The sequence below is a fragment of the Zonotrichia leucophrys genome, chromosome 4, assembly GCF_028769735.1.
Source record: "Zonotrichia leucophrys gambelii isolate GWCS_2022_RI chromosome 4, RI_Zleu_2.0, whole genome shotgun sequence".
Classification (NCBI taxonomy): Eukaryota; Metazoa; Chordata; class Aves; order Passeriformes; family Passerellidae; genus Zonotrichia; species Zonotrichia leucophrys.
The window spans coordinates 30,095,016-30,116,939 of NC_088173.1; the positions used below are offsets into that span (position 1 = coordinate 30,095,016).

At 42.6% G+C, this 21,924-nt stretch overlaps 1 protein-coding gene across 1 annotated transcript; it reads left to right on the forward strand.

Moving 5' to 3' along the window:
• The first annotated feature begins 4,903 nt into the window (after window positions 1-4,903).
• Window positions 4,904-20,579, forward strand: TMPRSS11E (transmembrane serine protease 11E). Its single transcript, XM_064712286.1, is given in 10 exon segments — window positions 4,904-5,006; window positions 12,882-13,001; window positions 14,286-14,401; window positions 14,830-14,897; window positions 15,348-15,511; window positions 16,490-16,528; window positions 17,600-17,780; window positions 17,987-18,252; window positions 19,136-19,278; window positions 19,698-20,579. Coding segments are annotated over 10 exon segments (1,362 nt in total). The 3' UTR covers window positions 19,860-20,579.
• The last annotated feature ends 1,345 nt before the right edge of the window (window positions 20,580-21,924 follow it).

Genomic DNA, 21,924 nt, shown 5'->3' on the forward strand with positions numbered 1-21,924 from the left:
TATGGCTACAAAGGTGTGGTGAGGTGTGTGCCTCAAGAGTTGTAATTGTGTTGACTTTTTCTTGAAGGAAAAGGAATTTGTCAGTCATGAGCCTCTGTAGATGCAAATATTCTTTAAGGGGTTTTCTATTCTAATGTTAATGTAGAATTCTTATAAATAAAGGGGATTTTATTTCCTTGGCAGTTGTCTTGGTAACTGGACAGTTTTGGAGGAGAAAAGATGAAAAACGTACTTGGCTCATCAATCACTGATGCATTAATGTCTTCTCAGTGTTTCCACATGAAAGAAAAAGTAACTTTCTGCCTTGACTTAAGTGCCTGTTGTATACCATACCTCACCTGCCAAATTTTGAGAGGATCTAAGAAAATAGTACTGTATGTCTGAAATTAATTTCAAAAACGAATGGCAAATTTCTGTCATGTGTGAGACAGGAGGTGCTTTGCTTTAAGCTCTCTCAGATCAGAAACTCTGTCCAGCTAAACTGGGGGGCCACAGCCCCATTCTGGAGCCTGATGTGTCATCAGGTGCAGACCATGCAGAGAGGGCAGCCTGTAGCCAGGAATGCCTGTTGCTGCAGAGCACAAGCCTGTCTGTGCCTGGAGCCTAATGCACTGTCAGTGCCTATAGCTACCTGCCAGTCAGGCTAAATGATCCCTGTAGGACCATTCCAATTGAACTATTCTGATGAGAAATGTGCCATGTTTCCTCAGCTGTCTGAAAGGAAAGACACCAGTATGTCCTTCCTGTGCCTCCTGGTCAGGGTAGGTGGGTCAGACCACATTTTGCTCAGAATACAGATGGGGAAAACATCGATTCCAAGCTGTTGGTTGTTCTGTCAAAGGATTAATAGTACTTTGTTATTGTTATGAAGGAATGCCTGGCAGCTAAATGAACTAGGTTCTTGTGGAGTAATCAATGGAGGGCACCTAGAGAATATGAGATACATCAGTCAGATTATGGTCCTTCCTAAAATTGCTTTTTAAACTTCCAGTGATATGAGTCAGGAAATTCTTGGATCATAAAGTTGAATCATTGTTAAGAGCCCTATGTGGCATTTTCTTCCAGAAAACTGATTATTCCATTTGAATGTGCAATATAGTTGACATTTTACGTGTGCTGAAGCAGAGAGTCACATACCTGACCTTTTTTTTATGTGTCAGAATTTTCTTGTGCCTATTTTAAATTGGCCACTTTTGTTTGAAGTCCCCTAGTAATTGTATGAGAAGAAACTATGAACAGCGATTTCCTGTTCACTTCCACTACTCCACATGGTGTTCTCTAGACCTCATCCCTTTCTGTACCTTTGTCAGGTTGTACAGTCCTGTCTGTTTGGGCATCCCATACATAGAAGCTGCTTTGTTCCTTTGATCAGCTGTTCTGCTTTCTTTTACTATTCCTCTGTATAAGCTTTGAAATGGGCAAATGGACCAGAATTTAATGCAATATTCAGGATGCAGGCTTAGTATTTAGTAATATTGGAATATAAGTTTGTTTCCTTTTGCTTTTCTGTTCTCTTTACAAGTAATTTCTAGCATTCTTTTTGGGTTTCCTTTTTTTTTTTTTTTTTTTTTTTTTTGACTGCTTCTGAGTTAATATTCTCTTAGGAAGCATCCTCAGTCTTATTTCTGAAAGGAATAATAATTCAACTCCTGACACCTAGGGGGTATGGTTAGGACTGGGGATTTTTTAAAGTGTGTCACTTCTTCATACTTTTTAATTCCAAAGCTCATCTGTTGTTTTATTACATGATATCTCAAAATTATGTGTCTGCATCATGCTGTAGTTTTTTTTTGTACTGTGATAACTGGACAGTTATTGTATGATTATCCTCTCAGTATTTATTTTTTTTTCAGACAGTTTATGAATATAGCAGAGATTCCTATGATAGTGAGCTGGCTTCAGAAAAAGCATTATCATTTATTTCTTTTATTTACTTGTTCCAAATGGGTTTGTTGTTTTTTAGATACCATTGTGTTTGGCTTTAGTCTTCCTCAAGGCTTTTTTATTCTCCTTTACCAGGTAGGATGCATTTGCTCTAAGACATTATGTCTTGAAATAGTCTCTCTGTCTCCAGAAAACATGCACTTTAAGCTTTGTGTTTTAGGGGGATTTTATAATTTTATATAATTTCTATCTTTGAAATTCAGCATGTCTGTAGATCTGGCTTTTGATGTTTTTAGAAATGCTGAATCTGATGCTGATGTAGTTCAGACAGAAAGATGAAAAACCAATTGTTTAAACTGGTCAGGACTAAATCAAGAGTGGCTTCCAATTTTGTGGATTTCCTAGCTGCCTGTTAGTGAAACAGTTATTTACAGCCTCCAGAAATCCAGTATTATCTAAGTGATCAAAGTAAAAGGTTTCACATTTTACTTCAGAGTAATTAAATTAATTGGAATGATAGTTCCTGGGATTTCCACATTCCATGGCCTTCCTGCCACCATGTTTCCTTTATACATGCAGTGTCCAAGTCCTTTTTTGGGGTATGTGTTCTGGGTAGGCATTCTGGGGTAGACATTCTGCCATTAATGTCTTGGAGAATCTTGTGGAACATGGAAACCATGATTTTGGCTCTCTGTCCCTGTATCCTGTTCATATCAGACTTTTAAACACTTTTTTTTTACTATTTTAGTTTTGCGTAATCTCCGTCACATTCTTTACTTGAGGTTGCAGCGTCTACCATGGGTTTTAGAACAGGATACATTGTTTCCTGTGGGCACCAGTCTGCTTTCTGCTTGTCCATTTCAAGCTTCTGTATAGTCTTCCTGATGTGAAGTGCAGATCCTGTTTCCTTCTCACTTTAAGCAGAAATTTGTTCCTTCTTTGCTGGGTATAATCCACCCTGGAAGCTCCCCAGTCTCTGGTGAACCTGAGCCTCACTTCCTTACTCCATTGCTTTAGCCAGTCATTGAAACTTTGCCTCCTCACCAGCTGGATTCTGGTGGGGGTCTTGATCTATGCCATTTTATGTTCAGTCTCCAGGATCTTCCTTCTTTCTTTTATGTGGTACCCAGGTGGGCTACAACCTCTGCCTCCTTCTCAGCATTTCTAACTTTTCCAGGCTTTTTTTTTTTTTTTTTAAGTGTTGCAGTGTAGCACAAAAGGGCACATAAGCGGAATATCTCTAGAATCAGGAGCCAAACCTGTTTGGTACCTGGCAATGGAACCACTTGTGGCTATTGCCTGTCCTTTTTTCTCATATGAGTTTTTTGCTGCAGGGAGTTATTGCCAGTAAAGGAAGAAACTCAGACATCTGGTGCAGAGAGGGGACTATTGACCAGGATTATCACATTATTTAGCACTTTAGTGCATTCCTGCCATGAAATCAGGCCTGGAGGAGTTTTTCAGTGTCCAAAAAAAGCATCCTCAGTTTAACCTCTTTCTTTAAGCAGCAATAGGGGGTTTTCTTCCTGCAGGTGAGACTATACAAGGATTGCCATGAAGGCTCTGTGTTGTACATTCTTCCACCTATGGCACAATCAAGTCACAAGGCAGAGCTCTATGTCTGAGGATCATGGGGTGCTTGGAATTAATGTCTTTGCATCACCTATGCTCAGGTCAGGTAATCATGTGACACTTGATACTTTACCCTGGAAATTGTCACCCTCTAGCTAGGCTTCTGACTGCATTTTGCTTGCACATCTGGATTGACTCAGGTGTTCCTATATGGGATGGCAATGCAGCTTCCAGTTAAAGAATTGAGAAGCAATTACATTAAATGTGTCATTAACAACTGTATTCATCATGTTTTGTAACAAATTATGCTGAGACATTGAATCCAAATTATGAGAGGCTGAGGCTTATCTTTATCTTATGCTTCACTCAAAGGAAGCTGGCAATCCCCAAAAGCAGTCTTCCTGTTACTTGGCTATGGACTTGATGTAAGTGGAAGGAAGAGCTCCAGCCATGTAAGGTGTATTTGCATCAGCGTGTTACTAAGCTGGTGATCCCTGAGCTGCACAGGGGTCAAATAGAGGTCATTAAGGTAGAGGAAAAGAGTCCCTAGAGGTTAGAAAGTTTATTGCAGTTGAGCAAAGAAAATGTGTGTGCCACTCGTATCTTGTTGTGAGGTCTGTCTTCTTTATTGTCCTTCTGAAACAAATCTGTGTGTCAGGCTATGTGGTCCCATACATCTTCTAGTAAGTTTAGTGGTACTGAGAAAACTTAAAACTTCTTAAAACCTAAAATTTTAAAACTTAAAGCATTTCTGAAGGTTCAGAAATGCTACTTTAGGTTACAGGTTGAGCTTGTGATAATTGTTTGCCAGCTAACTTGCTGTCACTAGCACAAGTAGAACTTCTTATTTACAACCTGAAAATATTTATATCACAAATGTTTGTGACACAGCAGAATTTTTTCAGGACAGAAATGTATGTGTAGCTAGGTGACCACAATTAAAATTAACATCTAAGGAGTAAAAGAAGAATGAAAAAATTGAATTTAGCTGCTGTTATGAGGGCAGATTCTTTTCTGGCCAAATGACCAATTTCAAGGAAGTTCAAGGGAGTTAAGAGGCACATACCTTTGATTCTACATTAGTTTGTCAGTTCCATACCTGACCTAGGGCTGAACATTTTCTCTTAAACATGCAAATTTTCTGCATTGATCCTTCCCACAATTTCTGATTTGTTCTTAATTATACCAAAGAAGGAAATAAGCTCTGCGTCCTTGCAAAATTTTCATGGCTCTTCTGATTTGGGGTGTTGCAGGGTGTAGCTAATGCTCTGAAAAGGCTTCAGGATTCCTGGATGAAAGGTGTGATGAAAGAAGTGTATTGTTATTGTTTTAGGGGAGGAATCATGCTACTGGGTAAGCCTCTGTCACTGAGACTTGCTGGACTTGTTTGTTCTGACTTGCCTATGACTCCTTTCTTTCTTAATTCAGGAGATAAAGCCTCAAGTCTATGCTGAGATGCTGCACAGTGTGTTGTGGTGCTCGGGACGGTGGAGAGAGCTCTTCCCAGAGAGAAGACTTCTTACTGACCTCTTAGTGATACACAGAGGTGAGTGCCACGAGCTTCTGGCTTGCTTCTTGGTATTTTGGGCAGCATGGCTACATTGTGTGTAGATTTATAGGGCAGTTAGAGCTTTGACCGAGGGTGTGGGGAGAGTGGCACTAGTGCTGAGCTTGCTTCTGTTTTGATCTGCCTTTCTTGCATCAGAAATCCTTCTGATATTTCAGCCTTTCTCCTCACCCAAAACGCATGTTTTCTGTGAATTATCCAGCTCATCTACAGCACAGTATGGCAAATCAAGGTGGCCTATGTGGAGGGCAGGTGAGAGTCATCTCACGCTGCAGGGACTGACCTACCATTTGTGCTGGCGCAGTTAGAATGTGTTGTAGGCACAACTGCTGGACAAGAGGACGAGCAGAGGGCGGTTGGTAAAAGTAGCTTCTTGTGCTTTTAATTGTTTTAATGGGCTTTGTATGCAGCCAGTGAAGTGTTACTCTGTGCAGAATCAGCTTGGAAACACACCAAATCTGGCACCTGACCATTTCACCCACCCTGCGTTGGAACGAAAATCAAACTGAAAACCCAGAGAGACTGTACCTGCTTGTGTGGTGTCTTGCTTTTGGAGTAGATTTCAAGAAATCAAAGAAGAACAAAAGGAGGCAGGCAGAGCTATTTTTGAGGGCTGGAAAGCAGAGGTCTACTGCTATCATCTGTGACTGCCAAACTAACAGAGCAAGATATTTGTCTATGACCAAACCCTGCTGGAAGGGGAAGTCTGAGAGGTAAAGATGTTAAAGTTACAGAAATTTATCCTAAACTGATTGCAGTCAGTGGCCATGTACTTAACATTTTCTTTACGCTGAGATGATCTCTCAGTGTTCATGCAAATTTTAAGTCTTTATGTACTGAGTAGTCCTCCTACTTCTGCTAAAACTTGTTTCAGAACATGAGAGTCTCAAGAGGTTGGCTGTGGCAGTCAGCTATAGAAAGACAAATAAGTGATAAAGGATATCTCAGTTCTTGGCATTAGTTACATCCCACAGACTGTTGTAGTGGTACAGGAGGCTACCTCTATCCCCACAAATAAAGAGTTCAAAACTTCCGAACAGTTGTGTACGAAATGGATGAGAGAGTAAGGAATAGCAAACCTTTTGTGCTGATTGCAGAGGTGATTGGATAACCAGGGAAGCCTGTATGAGCAGCATTTTGGCATCATGGATATAGTTGATGGGAAGCTCTCAGTTAAGAGATCCCAAAGACTGAAAGCTGCCCTTGAATCTTGAAGCAAATGACAGGAGCTGCAGCAGTTGTCTTTACCCAGCTGAAGTGTGCTCTGGAGAAGCAGCAAGACCTTGGTAAAATTGGATGGTTAAGGGGAGGAGCTCAATTAGTAAGTGGCAAATACATTACTGATGCCTTATCTGACTGCAGAGGGGTGGCATGCAGCACCTACTGTTTTTGTGGGCTGTTCAAGGGTGTGGGGAGATCAAGCTGATTTAGTATGACGCATCGAAAAACGCACACTTCATTTCCCTCAGCAGATACCTTCAATGTTTGGAAGTCTTTCATTGTATCAGAATGCTTTAGGAGATATCAAACATTGAGCAATTGAGGCTGGTAGGTAACTGACCTCATCCAAACAAGGGTCTGGCAGTACTTAGGCAGGCACCAGCTTCTTCTGCTTCAGTTCTCAAAGGAGCTGAGGTTGTTGTCCCATTCTTTTAGAAGTGCGTGTCCTGAGTATGCCACAAGAGCACAGGAGAAGTATTAGGTTGGTGTGATTGCTTGTGGTAAATGTGGGAGTGAAATTAGCAAGTCTTGCTTTGTGGCCCTGTGCTTTTTTATAGGCCTCCTACAGTAAGCCAGATGTATCCCATTTGCTGCCATTCCCAACCACTCTGCCAAAGTAGAAAGTTCCAGGGACCTAGTCTGGATTTTTGAATCACGCTCACCCGGCCAGCAGATCAGTCTGTTCAGTTGTCTTGTGAAAGGTCTTATTTCTAGGAAGAATGATTGTAGGCATGTACCTGAATCTATCGACTGGGAAAACTGGTCATGACTATAAAAGTGGAGAGACCCTCCCCATCAGATGTGCCACCCAAACTCTGCCACTGGCTCTTCTGAGAATACTGGATTATCAGTTGGCAGGGGTATAAAAAAAACCAAACAAAAACAACGAAGGAAGACCTCAGCAGATCACATAGAAGAGGCTGCATGTTTTTTTCTCCCTGGAACATGGCAAAACACTTTCAGTAAAGAGCTGGTACAAGAAAACACGGTTTGAATTAATCTAAGAGCAAATCTAGTTGGGGATGCTATGAGGTCTTAGCTTAAGAAGTCAAAAAATATCAAGGGCAGATCTGTAAAGCAAAACAGGGTGGCTGTTCCCTGCTTATCCAGAAATTCGGTGACTAGGGCCACATGATAAAGTTGCACTTTCTTTTCTTGTCTGAACAGATGCATTCTGATCAGTTTTCTGGTATTGCTCTTGCTGAAGCTTTTGATGACACAGTAAGGTGTGTTATCAACCAGAAAAGATGGGTAATCTCAATATAGTGAATCAAACCCTGTCAGGCAGAGGTGGGAGCTGAACTTGCATCCCTTGCATTGTGAATGAATATAGAACCTTTTACGAAGTTTGGTACAGCCAAACCAGCTTGTCACCTGTATTGTGTATTGTGCTTGTCTTTCACTTTTGGGTTCCAAATTCAAAGGTAACGAATCCATCTGGGGCTAATCAGAAGTCCAACCTGAAATCCAATGTGCTTTCTCATTGGTTTCACAAGGAAGACTAATTTTAGCTCTGTAAAATTTTGGTATAACTCTTCTTCATAGTATGTCAATAACTATTAATGTTGCTTTTATTTCTTGCTGTATTTCGCTTATTAAAATATCTTGTATCAAGGTTTGATTTAATATATCTCTTTCTAAACACAACTTTAGTGCATTTTAAATACTTAATTATATTAAAATATATCTATTTTCAAAATAATTCATTTGGAATTTTTTTTCAGTACAGAATAACTTTTTAGGGATCACAGTCTTTGTCTCGGAGCTAAGGTGTGTAAGCTAGGAGATTTAATAATTTGCTCTTCCCAACCTGAATTAGCTGTTATATGAACTTGAGAGATGCTGCTGTCTTCATGGATTATCTTAGGCCCCTTGGGAATGACGCATATTTTAAATGAGAACACGGATTGCTGGAGGAGGTTTAATGTTTGCGATAGTAGTGCCAAGATAAGCAGGTCTGTACTGAGCTAAAGGATCTTGGGTTTGAAACTTCTCACTAATTCACTGCAGACTGAAAGCTGCCAGATACAGACCTCAAGGAGGTATTTTTAAGAGCCGTGAGGACTTGGCTTTTGAGAGCTCCCAGTGGTGTCTGGGTCTGATCTCTGCTCCTGTGAAATTTGAGTTATCTCATTCATGCTAGAGGGTGAATGTTGAATTCCTGTTGGCCCTGCTAAGAGTTAATTTGCAGCTTAGTGGAGTTTGGGCAGTAAAAAAAGTCAAAGCCTGTGATATAAGGAAACAAGAAACGTGAGGCTGTGTGAAACACCGGACTCTAGAAAGCATCACACAGACAGCTGTGGTATTTGGGGTCTTCTGAGGAGAACGCCGATCTGTTAAGCAATGTCTCTTTGCTACAGGAAGAAAGAAAGGATGTATCCATGGTGGAAGGCCTTCCTCAGCACTGCAGAGAATCAGTGTTGGCCATTGAGTGTTGCTGGGTGGAGCAGAATTTGCTTGGTTACTAGAGTGCAGAGAAGACCTCTAATTCCTAAACAGGGGGATCCACCTGCCACTAAATTATATAACTATGGAGCAGGATGTCCCAAGCACAGGAATCCCTGTCAAGGTGGTTATTCTGGTAGTCCTGCCCTCTGTGGCACCATAGCAAAAAAGGCTAGGGGAGTGAAGAGCTGTTTGGAGGTGTAATGTGTATGCATAATGAAAGCATTGAGTGGATATAACCTGAATTGTCTCTCAGTAACCATCCTAGCCTCTGTCTCAGCAAAGCTAGGCATGCCTAGTTGTGAGATAAAATAGAAAGAAAACCAAACAGGAAAACATGGGGGCTACTGAGCTGGGTCCTGCACACAGACATTACAGTTGAAGGATACTGGTAACTGTACACTGTAGGAATTGATGAGTCTTGCTGCTTTCATTGCAAAAGTATTTTGGTTTTTTTCCTAATCAGTTACTTAGCAAGATGGAAGACAAAACTGTCCTGCTAAAGGGAGGAAACTGTTTTGGTTTTGAAGAGATATTTCCACTTTCATTTGTATATCCGATATACAAATTAATTACCTGTATGTGGATGTGGGTTGACACCTCGTGGGTGTTGGTGGATGAAAAGCTCAACAGGGCCCAGCAATGTGGACTCACAGCCCAGAAAGCCAACTGTGAGCTGGGCTGCATCAAAAGAACTGGCCAGCAGTTTGAGGGGAGATCATTCTACTCTGCTCTTGCAGAGTACTGGAGTACTCATCCAGCTCTGAATAAGCTGAACATTGGAAGGACACAGACCTTTTGGAGCAAGGCCAGAGAAGGGTTGTGAAGATCATCAGAAGACTGGAACAACTCTCCTGTGAAGACAGACTTGAGAGAATTGTGGCTGTTCAGCCTGGAGAAGAGGACGCTCCTGGAAGATACTGTGAAGAAATTCTTCACTGTGAAGGTGGTGAGGCACTTGAACAGGTTTCCCAGAAAAGTTGTGGAAGCCCCATCCCTGGCTGAAAGTGTTCATGGCCACACTGGGTGGGGCTCTGAGCAGCCTTGTCAAATGCAAAGTGTTCCTGCCCTTGGCAAGGGTGCTGGAACTAGATGATTTTGAGTCCATTCCAACACAAACCATTCTACAATTCTATGATATGAATGCTTTAAAGCTTTTTCTTAAAAAACAAATCAGTATCAGGTGTGGTGTAGGGTTCTATTCCTTATCTCCCATGTTTACATTTCCCTCAGCACTACAGCACTTCCTAAGGTTTCTGTTCCCTTTGCAAGTCTGTGTGACTTGTGGAGAACAAGCAGTTCTGAAATATTGGAGGAGAAAGGGATCTGTGCTGCCAGTGTTTGTGGCTGTAGCTGGTATTTGCACAAAAAGGAAATAGAGACAGATGGCTGGAAGGACAGTGCTGCCTGTGAGAGCATGAGTCTCACAGGCAAGGAGATGGTCAGTATTTTTAATCTTAAATTTTGCAGCTTTGGCATAAACCCACATTTTCAGGAAATCTGTCTGGATACAGTTCACAAAATGCAGCGGTTACGATCCAAGAGCACAGTTGCCTCAATATCTGCAGAGTCAGCCATACACTGCCAGGGCTGTGCTGTGTGTTCTGTGTGCCAAGAGCAGTGGAGGGATGGTGCTCCAGTTGCCATTCAAGTGGAAGCCCTTGGAGTGGGGACAGCTGCAGGACAGGGAACCAGTCTGATTGAGATGGATGGGAGGGGCTCAGGCTGGAAGCACAAGCTCTCCAGTGAGAAGAGCAAAGTGAAATGCAAAAGCTGCCTCTTTCAAGCATGAGATGTGGCTACTGAGGAGGGGCAGAGGCATATTGCCATAGTGGGCTATTCTGATTAGCCAAGAGGCTTGCCCTCAAGAGTAATAATTGACTGCCCATGAGGTATGTTGCAATTCCCTGGGACTGGGAAATGCTGTGAGATGGGTATGGGAGTGTTCCATGGAAGGCTGCAGAAGATTGAAGAAACTGAGGCAGAACAGTTCCACTGGTTTTAGGTTTTTATCTGAATCTCTTTTTGTGCTGAACTCTCAGAGCTGATGGACAGTGTATACAGTGCAGGTCTATATGGTGAGAAGTCAAGGCCTCAGTGAAGCCAGGTGAGTTCTGGTGGGTGTTATTTATGTGCTTATTGCAACTTGTAGTTTGCAAAGGAGTAATCTTGGCCAGCTTGAGCTTGGCCCAGATAGGGCCAACTCCTATCAACTGCCCTATAGCCTTGACATCAGGAAACTGAGCCAGTCTGGTGGGAGAAAACTTGGGCTGTGCATTGCGAGAGCAGAACTTGCCCCAGTAAAGTAGGAGCAACAGAAGAAGAGGTACAGGCTTTCTCCATGGCATTTGACTCTGAAGCAGAAGACTTGATCTTGATCACCTGTCCTGTATATTTTGGTAACACTAAGCTGCTGCTTGTGACTACCTGCAGTTGTGATGCTGGCAGAAGCTTCTCTATTTTAACATTTTCTTTCCAGTATGCCACCTCTTTGAATGGGTAAAAAGTTTGCCCATTTGGCTAGTGCTCTCATTAGCCAAAACCAATGTTATACAAGGAGATTAAACTTTAAGTTTCTTCCAACTTCCCTGTCTCTTGCCAAATACACCCTTGCTTGCTTGCAGTTCTCTCATCTCCTTCCTCTGTAGTGCTGTCTGTGGGGTGTTTTTGTTTGTTTTTTTTTTCTTTCCCTATTTATTTTTCTTGCCATTTCTTGCTTGTGGCTTTACTTGGTTTTCTTCCCATCAGAGCAGACGGTATAACACCATCCTCCTCTCTCACCGCTTCACTGCCTTTTGCTGTCTTAGATTTGTACACCAGACCCTCCCCTTTACTGCTCATCTGCCCACTCAGTGCATTTCCTGAGATGGAGCCCCTGCTGTTAACCTGCTCTGCTTTCACTGTGATTTCTTCTTTTCCGCCTTGTCATCAGAAAACCTGCAAACACTTATTTTCTCTGCCTTTTTTCCTCTTCCTGCCTGCATCTTCTCAGATTTTGCTCAGAGATGGCTGTGTCACAGACCTGAGAAGGGGAAAACAGTGTTTAGTGTGTCTGGTTCACAGCAATACCAACATGGATCAGGGGGTGTAAAGCAGCATGGTGAGTAGCCAGCCAGTCCTCCTCCTGAGGGCTGGCTGCTGCCATTTGTGCCTCCAGGATATCTGAGAGATTATCTCAGGTGTTCTTCTGATACCATGTACTAATGCAGACCATGTTGCAGGGACTCAGTATGTGGCATGGCGATTACCACATGGTGTGCTGTGGAATTATTTGGCATCTTTAATAATTGTGCATAAGGTTTTGCATCATCCTACAATAAAGCTACTGAGGGCATGCATAAAAACTCAGTTTTCCTAATGTTCTGTTGCTTAATGCTGCACTGGAGGACATAAGTGGAGGAAAAAGTCTTCTGTGCCTCTGTCCATGTGTGAATCAAGTTCTCTACCATTTTACAGGTCTACTCTTGGCTTTCAGAGAATTACTACAGGATATTGTTGCCATGTCATGTTTACACACAAGTACCTCTTTCTCTATAGATTGTCTGGCAGGAGACAGGATGTGGTTGTTCTCAACATATGTGTGGCTTTGGAGCAGTAAGCCCCAAACCCTGTAGGGACTCAACAATTGTTACTACTCACACCGACTAAATATAACCAAAGCTATGTATTATCGTTGCATAGAGTATCCTTGGGGCAGAGGTTATTTCATCAGTCATGAATTATTGCATTTATGTTCAGTTTGAGTACCTTTGTGGGCAGCTGGCTGCACCTGAAATCTGTGTAATATTTCTTGAAGTCAAATTGTCTCTACTAGCATTTCCTGCACAACTTTTTCTTGGTGTGTATGTGAGGCAACAGAGGCAAAGTTAGACAGGAAACTCTGACTAAATATAAAGGAAAAGCTTTTGCCATGAGGATGGGCAGTGACTGGACCAGAGATCCTGAGAGACTGAGTTACCTTTCTCCTTGGAGATACTAGAAACTTGACTGGACAAGGTCTGGAGCAACTGACTTTAATGGGGCTTAGTTTAAACAATCAGGCCCTCGAGTCCAGAGGTCCTTCCCAACCCACCTCATTCGGTAGGGTTTTTCAGCTGAGCTAAGCTGTGCCAGATATAATTAGACTCTGGATGAACTATTGTCTTTGTACTGGAGTTGAATTTCTCCACATTGTTTTCTTCAATGCAGGCAGTGATCCAGATGGACAGAGGAGTAAGGCGCTTGGAGCCATGGAAGATCGCAGTCATTGTTGTGTCAGTGATAGTAGCCTTAGCCCTCATCATTGGCTTGATTGCATTTCTTTTGGGCCATGGTAAGTGCCCTGCTATTTTGTTGTGACAAACATTCAGGAATCTGTTGTGTTTCACTTGTGACTGTGGTCCTGCCTGATGATTTAGGCATGCAATTTTCCTCTGGTATAAAACTCACATGAGAACTTTCAAAAAGCTATTTGAGAGCTAGATTGATCTGAAGACCTGTAAGAATACTTGAAATGTGCTTTACTTGAAGCAGGGATTTCCGTTTTAACCCTCCTTTTGTTTCTTGCCCTGGTTTTTCCACTGGTATCCAGTGTCTCCACTGACTGACCAAAGGATAACAGTCTTTTGTATAAGCCAGAGGTGTGTCCAGTACTCAGGCTATGCATAGTAAGCTTAATCTTTTATGGGGTTTTTACAGAAACTCAACCTGGCCCCTCTAGCTGAGAATATTCCAGAAAGAGACAGGGCAGAGCTTTAGGCTTTTCAGACCTCAGAACTCAGTTCTGGTTGCCAAGAGCCTAGTTTCAGCAGCGGATCATAGAATCATTAAAATTGGAAAAGATCTTTAAGATCACCAAGTTCAACCATCTTGGCTTATGACTTGAAGACAATTAATTCCATTCCCAGTCGCTTGCCTCATGAACGAAGTTGAGTCATTCCATTCCCAGTCTCTGAGGTAGCAGTGTGACTTTTTTAAAATGCTTTTCTGCATTCCATGAATGGAATGAATCATGTGGCCATCTCAGCTCACCAAGAGTCAATGAGGCTGTGATTTACACTAGGACACCAGAAGGAGCAGTGGCAGAGCTACAGCTCAGCTTTGCTTTTTGCCAGCTCTGTGTTGCAAGGCCCCTCTCTGCCATACAACCAAGAAACAGTGTTTTAAACTGTTTTAAAACAATAATTTTAAAATTAACCCAACCACTGAACAGATGCAAACAACTCTGCCCCACGTGCCTCTCAGAGGGGCAGGAATGTGACATAGTGCAGCTGGGGAGGAGTGGATGTGACTGAGTCAGAAAAGCTCCTTTGTCTTGTGCTATGTCCTCCTTAGGCCAACAAGAAAATGGACCCCAGGGCAATATTGTAGTGGGTGTAATTTGGAGCTCCTTGGGATGGTCCTCAAAGAAGAAATGAGCCCCTAGATGGTCCAAGGAGCAACAGGACGATCCAGAACCCCCTTTTACCAAAGTGCTGCTAAAGCTGTAATTTCACAGTTTACAGGATCACTGTCAGGGCCAGGGACCCTTGCTTGTGCCGTATTCTGTGAGATATTGTGCATCTTTGAGTTGTATTAAAGATGATCAGCTACCTTTCCTTCTTTTTCTCCTCTGTAGATCAAGACAGATATTACAATGCCTCCTTCCTAATCACCAATGTCAAGTATAATCCTCAGTATGAAAAGCAAACTACAGAGGAGTTCATGAACATCAGTGAACGTATCGAAACTCTGGTAAACTAAAAGCTTCTCTGCTTATACCTGACCTATGCTGAAGAGTTCTGCAAATGTGTAATTGAAAATAGAGTCAGAGGTGATTGTGCCTCATCCCTACATGGCTGGCCTTACCTTACACACCTTGCTGCTGTGGGTTAAAGATGCATAGCTGACTTTGCACATGCAGATGGTAAGCACAGGTGTCTGCTCCACAAGCCGTGTGGTGGAACTGGCAGGCACAGAGCAGAATGGATAGTGAAATCAGCCAATTCAGTGTTTATTTTGGATTTGCATTCCCTGATGGAAATTTAGTGGTAGCTTTGGTGTAGAGGTGGAGATCTGAAGGCATTTTCATGTGTTTCAGAGGCTCGTAAGAAACACATGTTATATTGTAAAAGCATGTACTCATTGCAAGTGTATTTTAACACACTCTTTTCTTTTAACAGATGTCTCAAGTATTCAGGGGGTCCTTTCTAAGTAAAAGATACATCAGGTCCCACGTGGTCAGTCTAAGGTAAGTCATGTGAAGGCCAGGAATAAGCAGGGATGTGCTAAATAAATTTTCTTCCTACCTGTTGACCATATGGAGCATTCCTGGTTGCTTGGGTTACACCAGTAGGGTGACTTGTCTGGTGGTTGCTGTCCTCTAGTGTTCATAACACTGAGGACTCAGTTACCCTTAGAAGTCAGCAAGGAAGAGAAGTTTGGTTTTATACTTCTGCAGACTGAATACCCTTTCCCTAACTGTTCCCAGTAAATTCCCTCTGATCACTGTCATAGGAAGAAGCTTTTGCTCCCTGCTGACATGTCATAATCTTTCTTTACTTGAGCACAGACATACAATTTGTTCTGGGCATCTGTGCAGACCAGACCTGTTCTCATATAAAGAAGGCAGGCAGTACAAAGCAGTACCAGGAGCATTAGTAGGCAAGGAGAACCACACCATTTGTTTTTTGGTTTGTAGCCCAGATCCTGTTGGAGTGCTTGCATCTGTTGTTCTGGTATTTAAATTTCCCTCTGCTGACAGTGAAGCAACGACCCGGGATCAGGTCAACCGTGTGTTACTCAGAAGGCTGAAAGCAATCTCAACGTTCCTCAATGTTGACCAGTCTACCATTAAACTCACAGGCAAGTGCCTTAGGTTTGTCTTTTCAGCTTAGAATTTGTTACTCACACTTTGCTGTTCTCAGCATAATGAGTTTCACCTTAGTATGCAAATATGGGCCATTCTTGTTTTCTTTTTTTGCCTTCTCAAAATTGTGTGTTCGGCTGACAGCATGGGAAGTTGGAAGACAGAACATGGAAAGAACTAAAACCTATTGGCACTGATTTATGAGTGTGAGCTCTTCTCCATGCATCAGAGACTTTCCCTGTGTGACCTGGTTGTGTTGAATGAGATAATCCCCCTCAATTCATCAAAAAAGGTCCAACTTTGTGACCATGGGTTCACAAACAACTTTAAGACATGCAGTAAATTGAATAAGAACCTTTATAACCAGGCACTGACATGCAGAGTCCTGAAGCTATTAAAATTGCAGGGCTGAGGTTGTTCCCTTCTCTGTCCTCTGCCATTTCCTTGGTCATTTGACAGATTTCTGTTGCAAGTGTCCGTAACAAGATCCTGAGGGTCACTGGGCAGTCATCCTTTCCCATGAATCTGTTGTGGATTGCTGTCTGACTCTGACAGAGGGGTTTTTGTAGGAAAGAAATTAGAAATGTTGCAGTTTACCTTCAAACAATCCCAGCACTGAGGACTCGTGAAGACTCATCTGACCACCTTGCCACATGAAACATGAAAAAAGGCCTGTAAGCATTTGCTGGTGGCTGTGCACATTGTACTCAGATGTAACTTGGACCTACTTGCAGTCATCTGCTGCTTTTGTTAGCTCTGAGCTAAGGCAAGAAATGTGCATCCTGTGGCCTTTCTGTGAGGAACAGAGGCTTAACTAAATTTCTCCAACACAGCAAATTACTACTTCTTGTACTGTCACTCCAGGCAGCAATGCAAGCCATTTAATTTTTGTATCCTGGGTACAGGGAGAGAGTCTGGGCTGGATCACATAGCATATGAGATAAACTTACTGTGGTCTTTGCTTTTCATTCCAGAGCTGAACAAGGAAAAGGGAGATAACCTTTTAAACAACTGTAAGTACAAATACTTTATAGTAAAGGACAGTGCTGGAGGTTTTGTGCTTACAAAGTCCTTATACTTTCATGATACAAGTTGAAAATATAATTTGTTGCAGATATTAGAACAGTAGGCAGTGTATGAGCCAGGGGAGACTTCAGCTCATTTCCTTGCAGTCTTGCTGGCTCTATACATTTGTAGAATCAAGCATTCTGGCTTGGTGGTGGGAAACGCTTGCTTTAATGTTGGTTGTTGGAAGTGGGGGCATATAGTGAGCTGCTATTGGCAAGTTTGCAGAAGAACTACAGTTTTGCTGTGGGCCATGATTCTTGCTGGAATCCTTCAAAAAACATTTTCCCTCCATCCCCCTCCTACCTGAAGAGCGGTTTTGCAGTAGATGTCTGTCAGATTTGACCTAAACTTTAAGGAAAGACCAGAGGGTGGGAGAGGCAGAAAAGCTGTCCACACTCCGAGCACACTCATGTCCACACTCATGGCCTTGGAGAGTGGCAAGTTCTCAGTCCTCCTGTTGTGCTCCCCCTTGAGGTCTTAGAGCTCCTCTGGAAACTGGGAGACAGTGTAAGTACCTCCCAGGGCTCTCCATCAGTCCTCTGCATGCTTTTGAAAACTTTGCATGTAAGCTTTCCCTCTTCAAATTGCCTATGAGAATTAACTGGTTTGAATCTAACTTTTTTCAGCTGGGTAATACCTGATTGTTGGCACAGTGGCTGTAAGTAAATTGTTGGGAAGAGGACACTATTTTTTTGTTGCTGCTACCAAGGCTAATCTGTAGGTGACCTGAAAAACTGCCCTTTTTTTCAGTATCTCAGATACACAGCCTTCAGGTCCCATGGGAATTCATATGGGCTTGTGTGTCTGAAAACTGGCCCAATGAAAAAGTACTGACTCCTCTACCAAATGTCTTTGTTTACCCTGCATGTATCTTGAGACACTTGTGACCATGGCACTTGGTTTCCCTGCTTTAGGTGAAGGCTGTCTCTTGATGGAGACTCCTGCCCCGTTACACCTGTGCCTGCAGCCATGAGGGCCTTGAATCAGCTAAAGCAGAGCTGCCTTTTCTCTGACAGGCTGTGGAATACGAAGACAGGCATCCTCCTTCACAGGAGTGGAAAGAATAACTGATGGGCAGCGTGCACCAGAGGGAGAATGGCCATGGCAGGGGAGCATTCAACTTGATGGGAGCCATCGCTGTGGGGCATCAATCATCAGTAACACCTGGCTGGTGACTGCTGCCCACTGCTTTAGAGAGTAAGTCATCAGCACCTCTTTAGGACTCTTGGGTACTCTGACCTTTTGTGACCCTCTAATATCTGTATCTGCTGAAAGATTATGAAGTTGTTCTCTTCCCCTTTGGCAAACCTGGTCACGTTGCCTTTTGATGCTTAAATGGAGACCTAAGCTTCCTTAAGTATGTTGTTTTGTGTGGCTCTGGCATAACCTCAAACATCTCACAGAGTAAGAGACCCTCGGAGGTGGACTGCCAGCTTTGGAATTCTGCTGAGACCTCCAAAACAGAAAAAATTAGTGCGCAGAATTATTGTTCACGAGAGATATGGTGGCGTTCTCCTTGATCACGAGTATGACGTGGCTGTTGTGGAACTTGCCTCTCCTATTGAGTTCACAAGTGATGTGCACAGTGTCTGCCTTCCTGAAGCATCTCATGTTTTCCCAGACAACGCTTCCTGTTTTGTCACTGGCTGGGGAGCTTTGGAGAATGATGGTGAGTGTCTCTTGCCTCCCTGTGCCCTGTCACACATGTGCCTGAGAAGACTGATGTTAGTTTTATGGGTTTTTTTGTTTATTTTGAATTCCTTAGACTTGGTGTTTAATAGGTGCATGTCCCAGTGAGATACCTTTGGACTTAGTTGGCTGCCTTTTTTTCTGGCTTGGTCAGTGGATCAGAAATGGGGGGAAGACCCTGAAGGTTAGTCTTACAGGATTTAAGAGCAACTTTTCTTAGTTTCTGTACACACAGCACTGGTTGAATACATTTGGTTCTCCAGTCCCTCTGGGTTTAGCTCTGACATCAGTTCTTTCACTATTCAGATTTTTTGCAGATGCACCATGACAATTTTCATCAGTTTTTCTCTCTTTGGTCATAAGTGAGGCCTCGTCAAGTGATTTGAGTAAGCTCCTTTCAAATTAGTCTGTGTCATTGAGGTTAGAGAGGATGGGACTATAAATCTGCTTGTGAGAGTCACTGACCTGTATAGGTTGTGTTTCATGGGAGACCCTTGGGATGTGTAGTGTTTGCCCAAAGCTATGCTGCAGTTAACCAAATAGGTCTTTTCTATGATAGCAAGGACATACCATGTAGCCTACAGTTGAATGCAGCACTGAAATGTGTACAAAATTCCATTTGTCCATTATGCTAAAGAGCATCTGGTGATGATTAAAGATGGATAGGAGTTATGTTTGGGAACAAGTGAAGGACTTTGGCAGTAGAGGGCATTAACTTTCTTAATCCTGAGACATTTTCTGTGTAGCTCCCTTAATTGCCTGTGATGGCAGAAAAGTGGCAGGAAAAATTTGCTACTCCTAATAATTGAGTTTTTTATGTTACTTACCTTGTCTGCAAATGCTAATGCCACTTCTCCTTCTAGGCTACAGTGTTAATCAGCTTCGACAAGCAGAAGTGAGAATTATAAGTACTGCAGTTTGTAATAGGAGAGAAGTGTACGGCGGAGCGATAACAGCTGGAATGTTGTGTGCTGGATACTTGGAAGGGCAGGTGGATGCTTGCCAGGTAAGTCTCTTTATTGGTAGTAGTAAAAAGGAAATAGGTGGGTTGGTGGTTTAATTTCTACAGGTGGTGTTTTCTAGAAATAAAATGTACTTTGGGCAATCTTAAGTTTTTGAGTTTCAGTGTCTTGATAGATACAAATTAAGAGCTTCAAGGCTCATGTACTTCAGTTTGCATGAGTTTTTTGGAGTCTGCACTTCAGTTTGCATGAAGTTTATACACAATGCACAAGTGAGAGAATGCAGATGTAAGGGTGTGAATTAGACATAGGCTGTGAGCCTCTGTCTTGTCAGTAAACTGTGTGAAACTTGAATTATAGCTGAGGTCTACAGAAAAATACCTGCCAATTGTAGCAGAAGAATTTGAGAATTTGAGTACATGGCTATTTACTTTTTTCTGTCTGTTGACATTTTTCTCCTTAGGGTGACTCTGGTGGGCCACTGGTGCATGCAAATTCCAGAGGAATCTGGTATCTTGCGGGAATAGTAAGCTGGGGAGATGAATGTGGCAAGCCAAATAAACCAGGAGTATACACACGAGTGACTTACTATCGAAACTGGATCCAGTCCAAAACGGGCATCTGAAACCTGGAGCAGGTTAAGTTCTGTGGGCTGTGTACAGCTATTCCTCTGACACATCCTGCTCTGTGGTCGCCCTCTAAGCAGCTGCTGGCTTAGCTTGTGGTGGTGTATAAAGTACTTGTAAGCTTGGAGCAGTCTGGGACTTGAAATTGATTTGGCCTACAGCCAGACAGGAATGGACTTGATCCATGTGACATTTGTTTGTTCAGGAAGTAGTCTGTCAGAGGGACAACTCCTTCATCTGTATGCAATATATTGACCCTTTTTCTACATGGCCACATGTCTTGGCCCCAGCTTTTATACCCAAGCAAAGTGTTTGAGCCCAAACAATCATCTGCCAGCATCCAAGACAAGCTATAACTGAAACCTGGCCCATCCATTTGCTGTGTGCTCACAAGGCCCTGACTATCCATAGAAAAGCTACAATCCAGGCCCTGACTCCAAGGCTGCTGTACTTCTGAATTCTTGAGCTTTCTCCTGCTTCCAGGAACTGAAATATAATGAAGAATGGAAGATGGCTTGGAGAAGTCTTGGCTCCTAATATCACACTGGATTGTTAATTAAGTGAATAGAGAACTTTTCCTTGCCTGAGAAAGAAATTAGTGGAAAACACCAGCTTGTGTCCACCTTCTTTGAACAAGTGAACATATGCCTGTTCATAGTTTCATATAAACAGTCTCTGCCACAGCATTTGCCAGGGGAGTAATTGCTGGACTTAAGACCAAAAACCACCTTATGTTCATACCAGTTTGTTGTCATAGCACAATATTTGGCTGAATTAATTTCCAGTTTTATCTTTCCAGACTGTATTTTTCTGAATAAAAGTCCTTTGCCTTTTGTGGAGGATGAATGGTTGAAACAATCTTAGTATGACCTTCGTCAAAAAAAACTTCTCAATCTTCTCATTCTTATAAATGCTGTTCTCAAGTCTTTATAGTTTTATATGTGCATTTTTAGCTATATCCTATGAAAAAATAAAAAGCTTTTGCATTACAACAGAAATATCCCTGTCCTTCAGAGCAGGACATAACTTCTGACAGACCCAGAAATCTTATGTACAGAGCTCTCTCTTCTCAAAGGAACTAAGAATTGCCTGTGTTGCATTGCCAGACTGTAGCTGACTCATTTGGTCTCAGCCACACAAACCTCATATTCTCTCTGGCTTCATGTTTTCAGGAGCCCATGTTTCTGTCAGCCTGGGCAGAAACATATCTACTTTCTGTCAGGTAGATATCCAATGCTTCCTACAACCCAGCAGCAGAACACATGTATTCTTGGTGGGGATGCTCTCCTTGGTGTGTCTGCAAGCTTTCCAACTTCTTGTGGATCCTGATCCTAACAACAGCAAGTGCTGTGGACTTAATTGCTGGATAATGAGCCACTGAACTGCTCTTTTCTCCCTCTGTGGTCAGAAGGGAAAGGACTCGGGAGAGGAGATACTGGCCACACTGCCAAGATTCAGACCTGGTCCAGCATGCCAAGCAAGCAAGAACCTTCTGCCAGGCTAGAGAAGGCAAACAGCAGGCTTTCAGTGTGCTCTTCGTTAGAAGGGCCAGGGAAAACAGGCCCTCAGTGGTTATAGTCTTGTGATCAGAGTGTCATTCCAGTTGAGCACAGTCAGCTGGCAAAGTCAATGGCAGCTCAGGGATCCCCCCTGAGTGTGCAGCTTGCTGCCAGTGCTGTCCAAATAGAGCAGTGATCCCTCCAGAGCAGTGATAACAGAAGTATTTTTATTACATGTCCTGTGATCTGTTTTTCAGTCCAGAGAACAGTTTTTCTAGAGCCTCACTGCAGGTACTAGAATAGTTGGAAGCCCACAGAAGATCTGTACCTGTTGTGTGTTCTATACTTGTGTATACCTGGCTCTTGATTTTTTTTTTCCTCCAGGAACTTTTCTTGTGGAATGTTGTGAGCTTCAGAAACAAACTTGGTGGTTTAATTTAATTTAATTAATTTAATTAATATAGGAAATAAACACAGTCAGACTGGTTCCATAGGTCTAAGCCCAACAAATTTCATTTCAGCCTCTTCAGCTGAACTTGTCTTTGACATATTGCTTGTTAGAGGA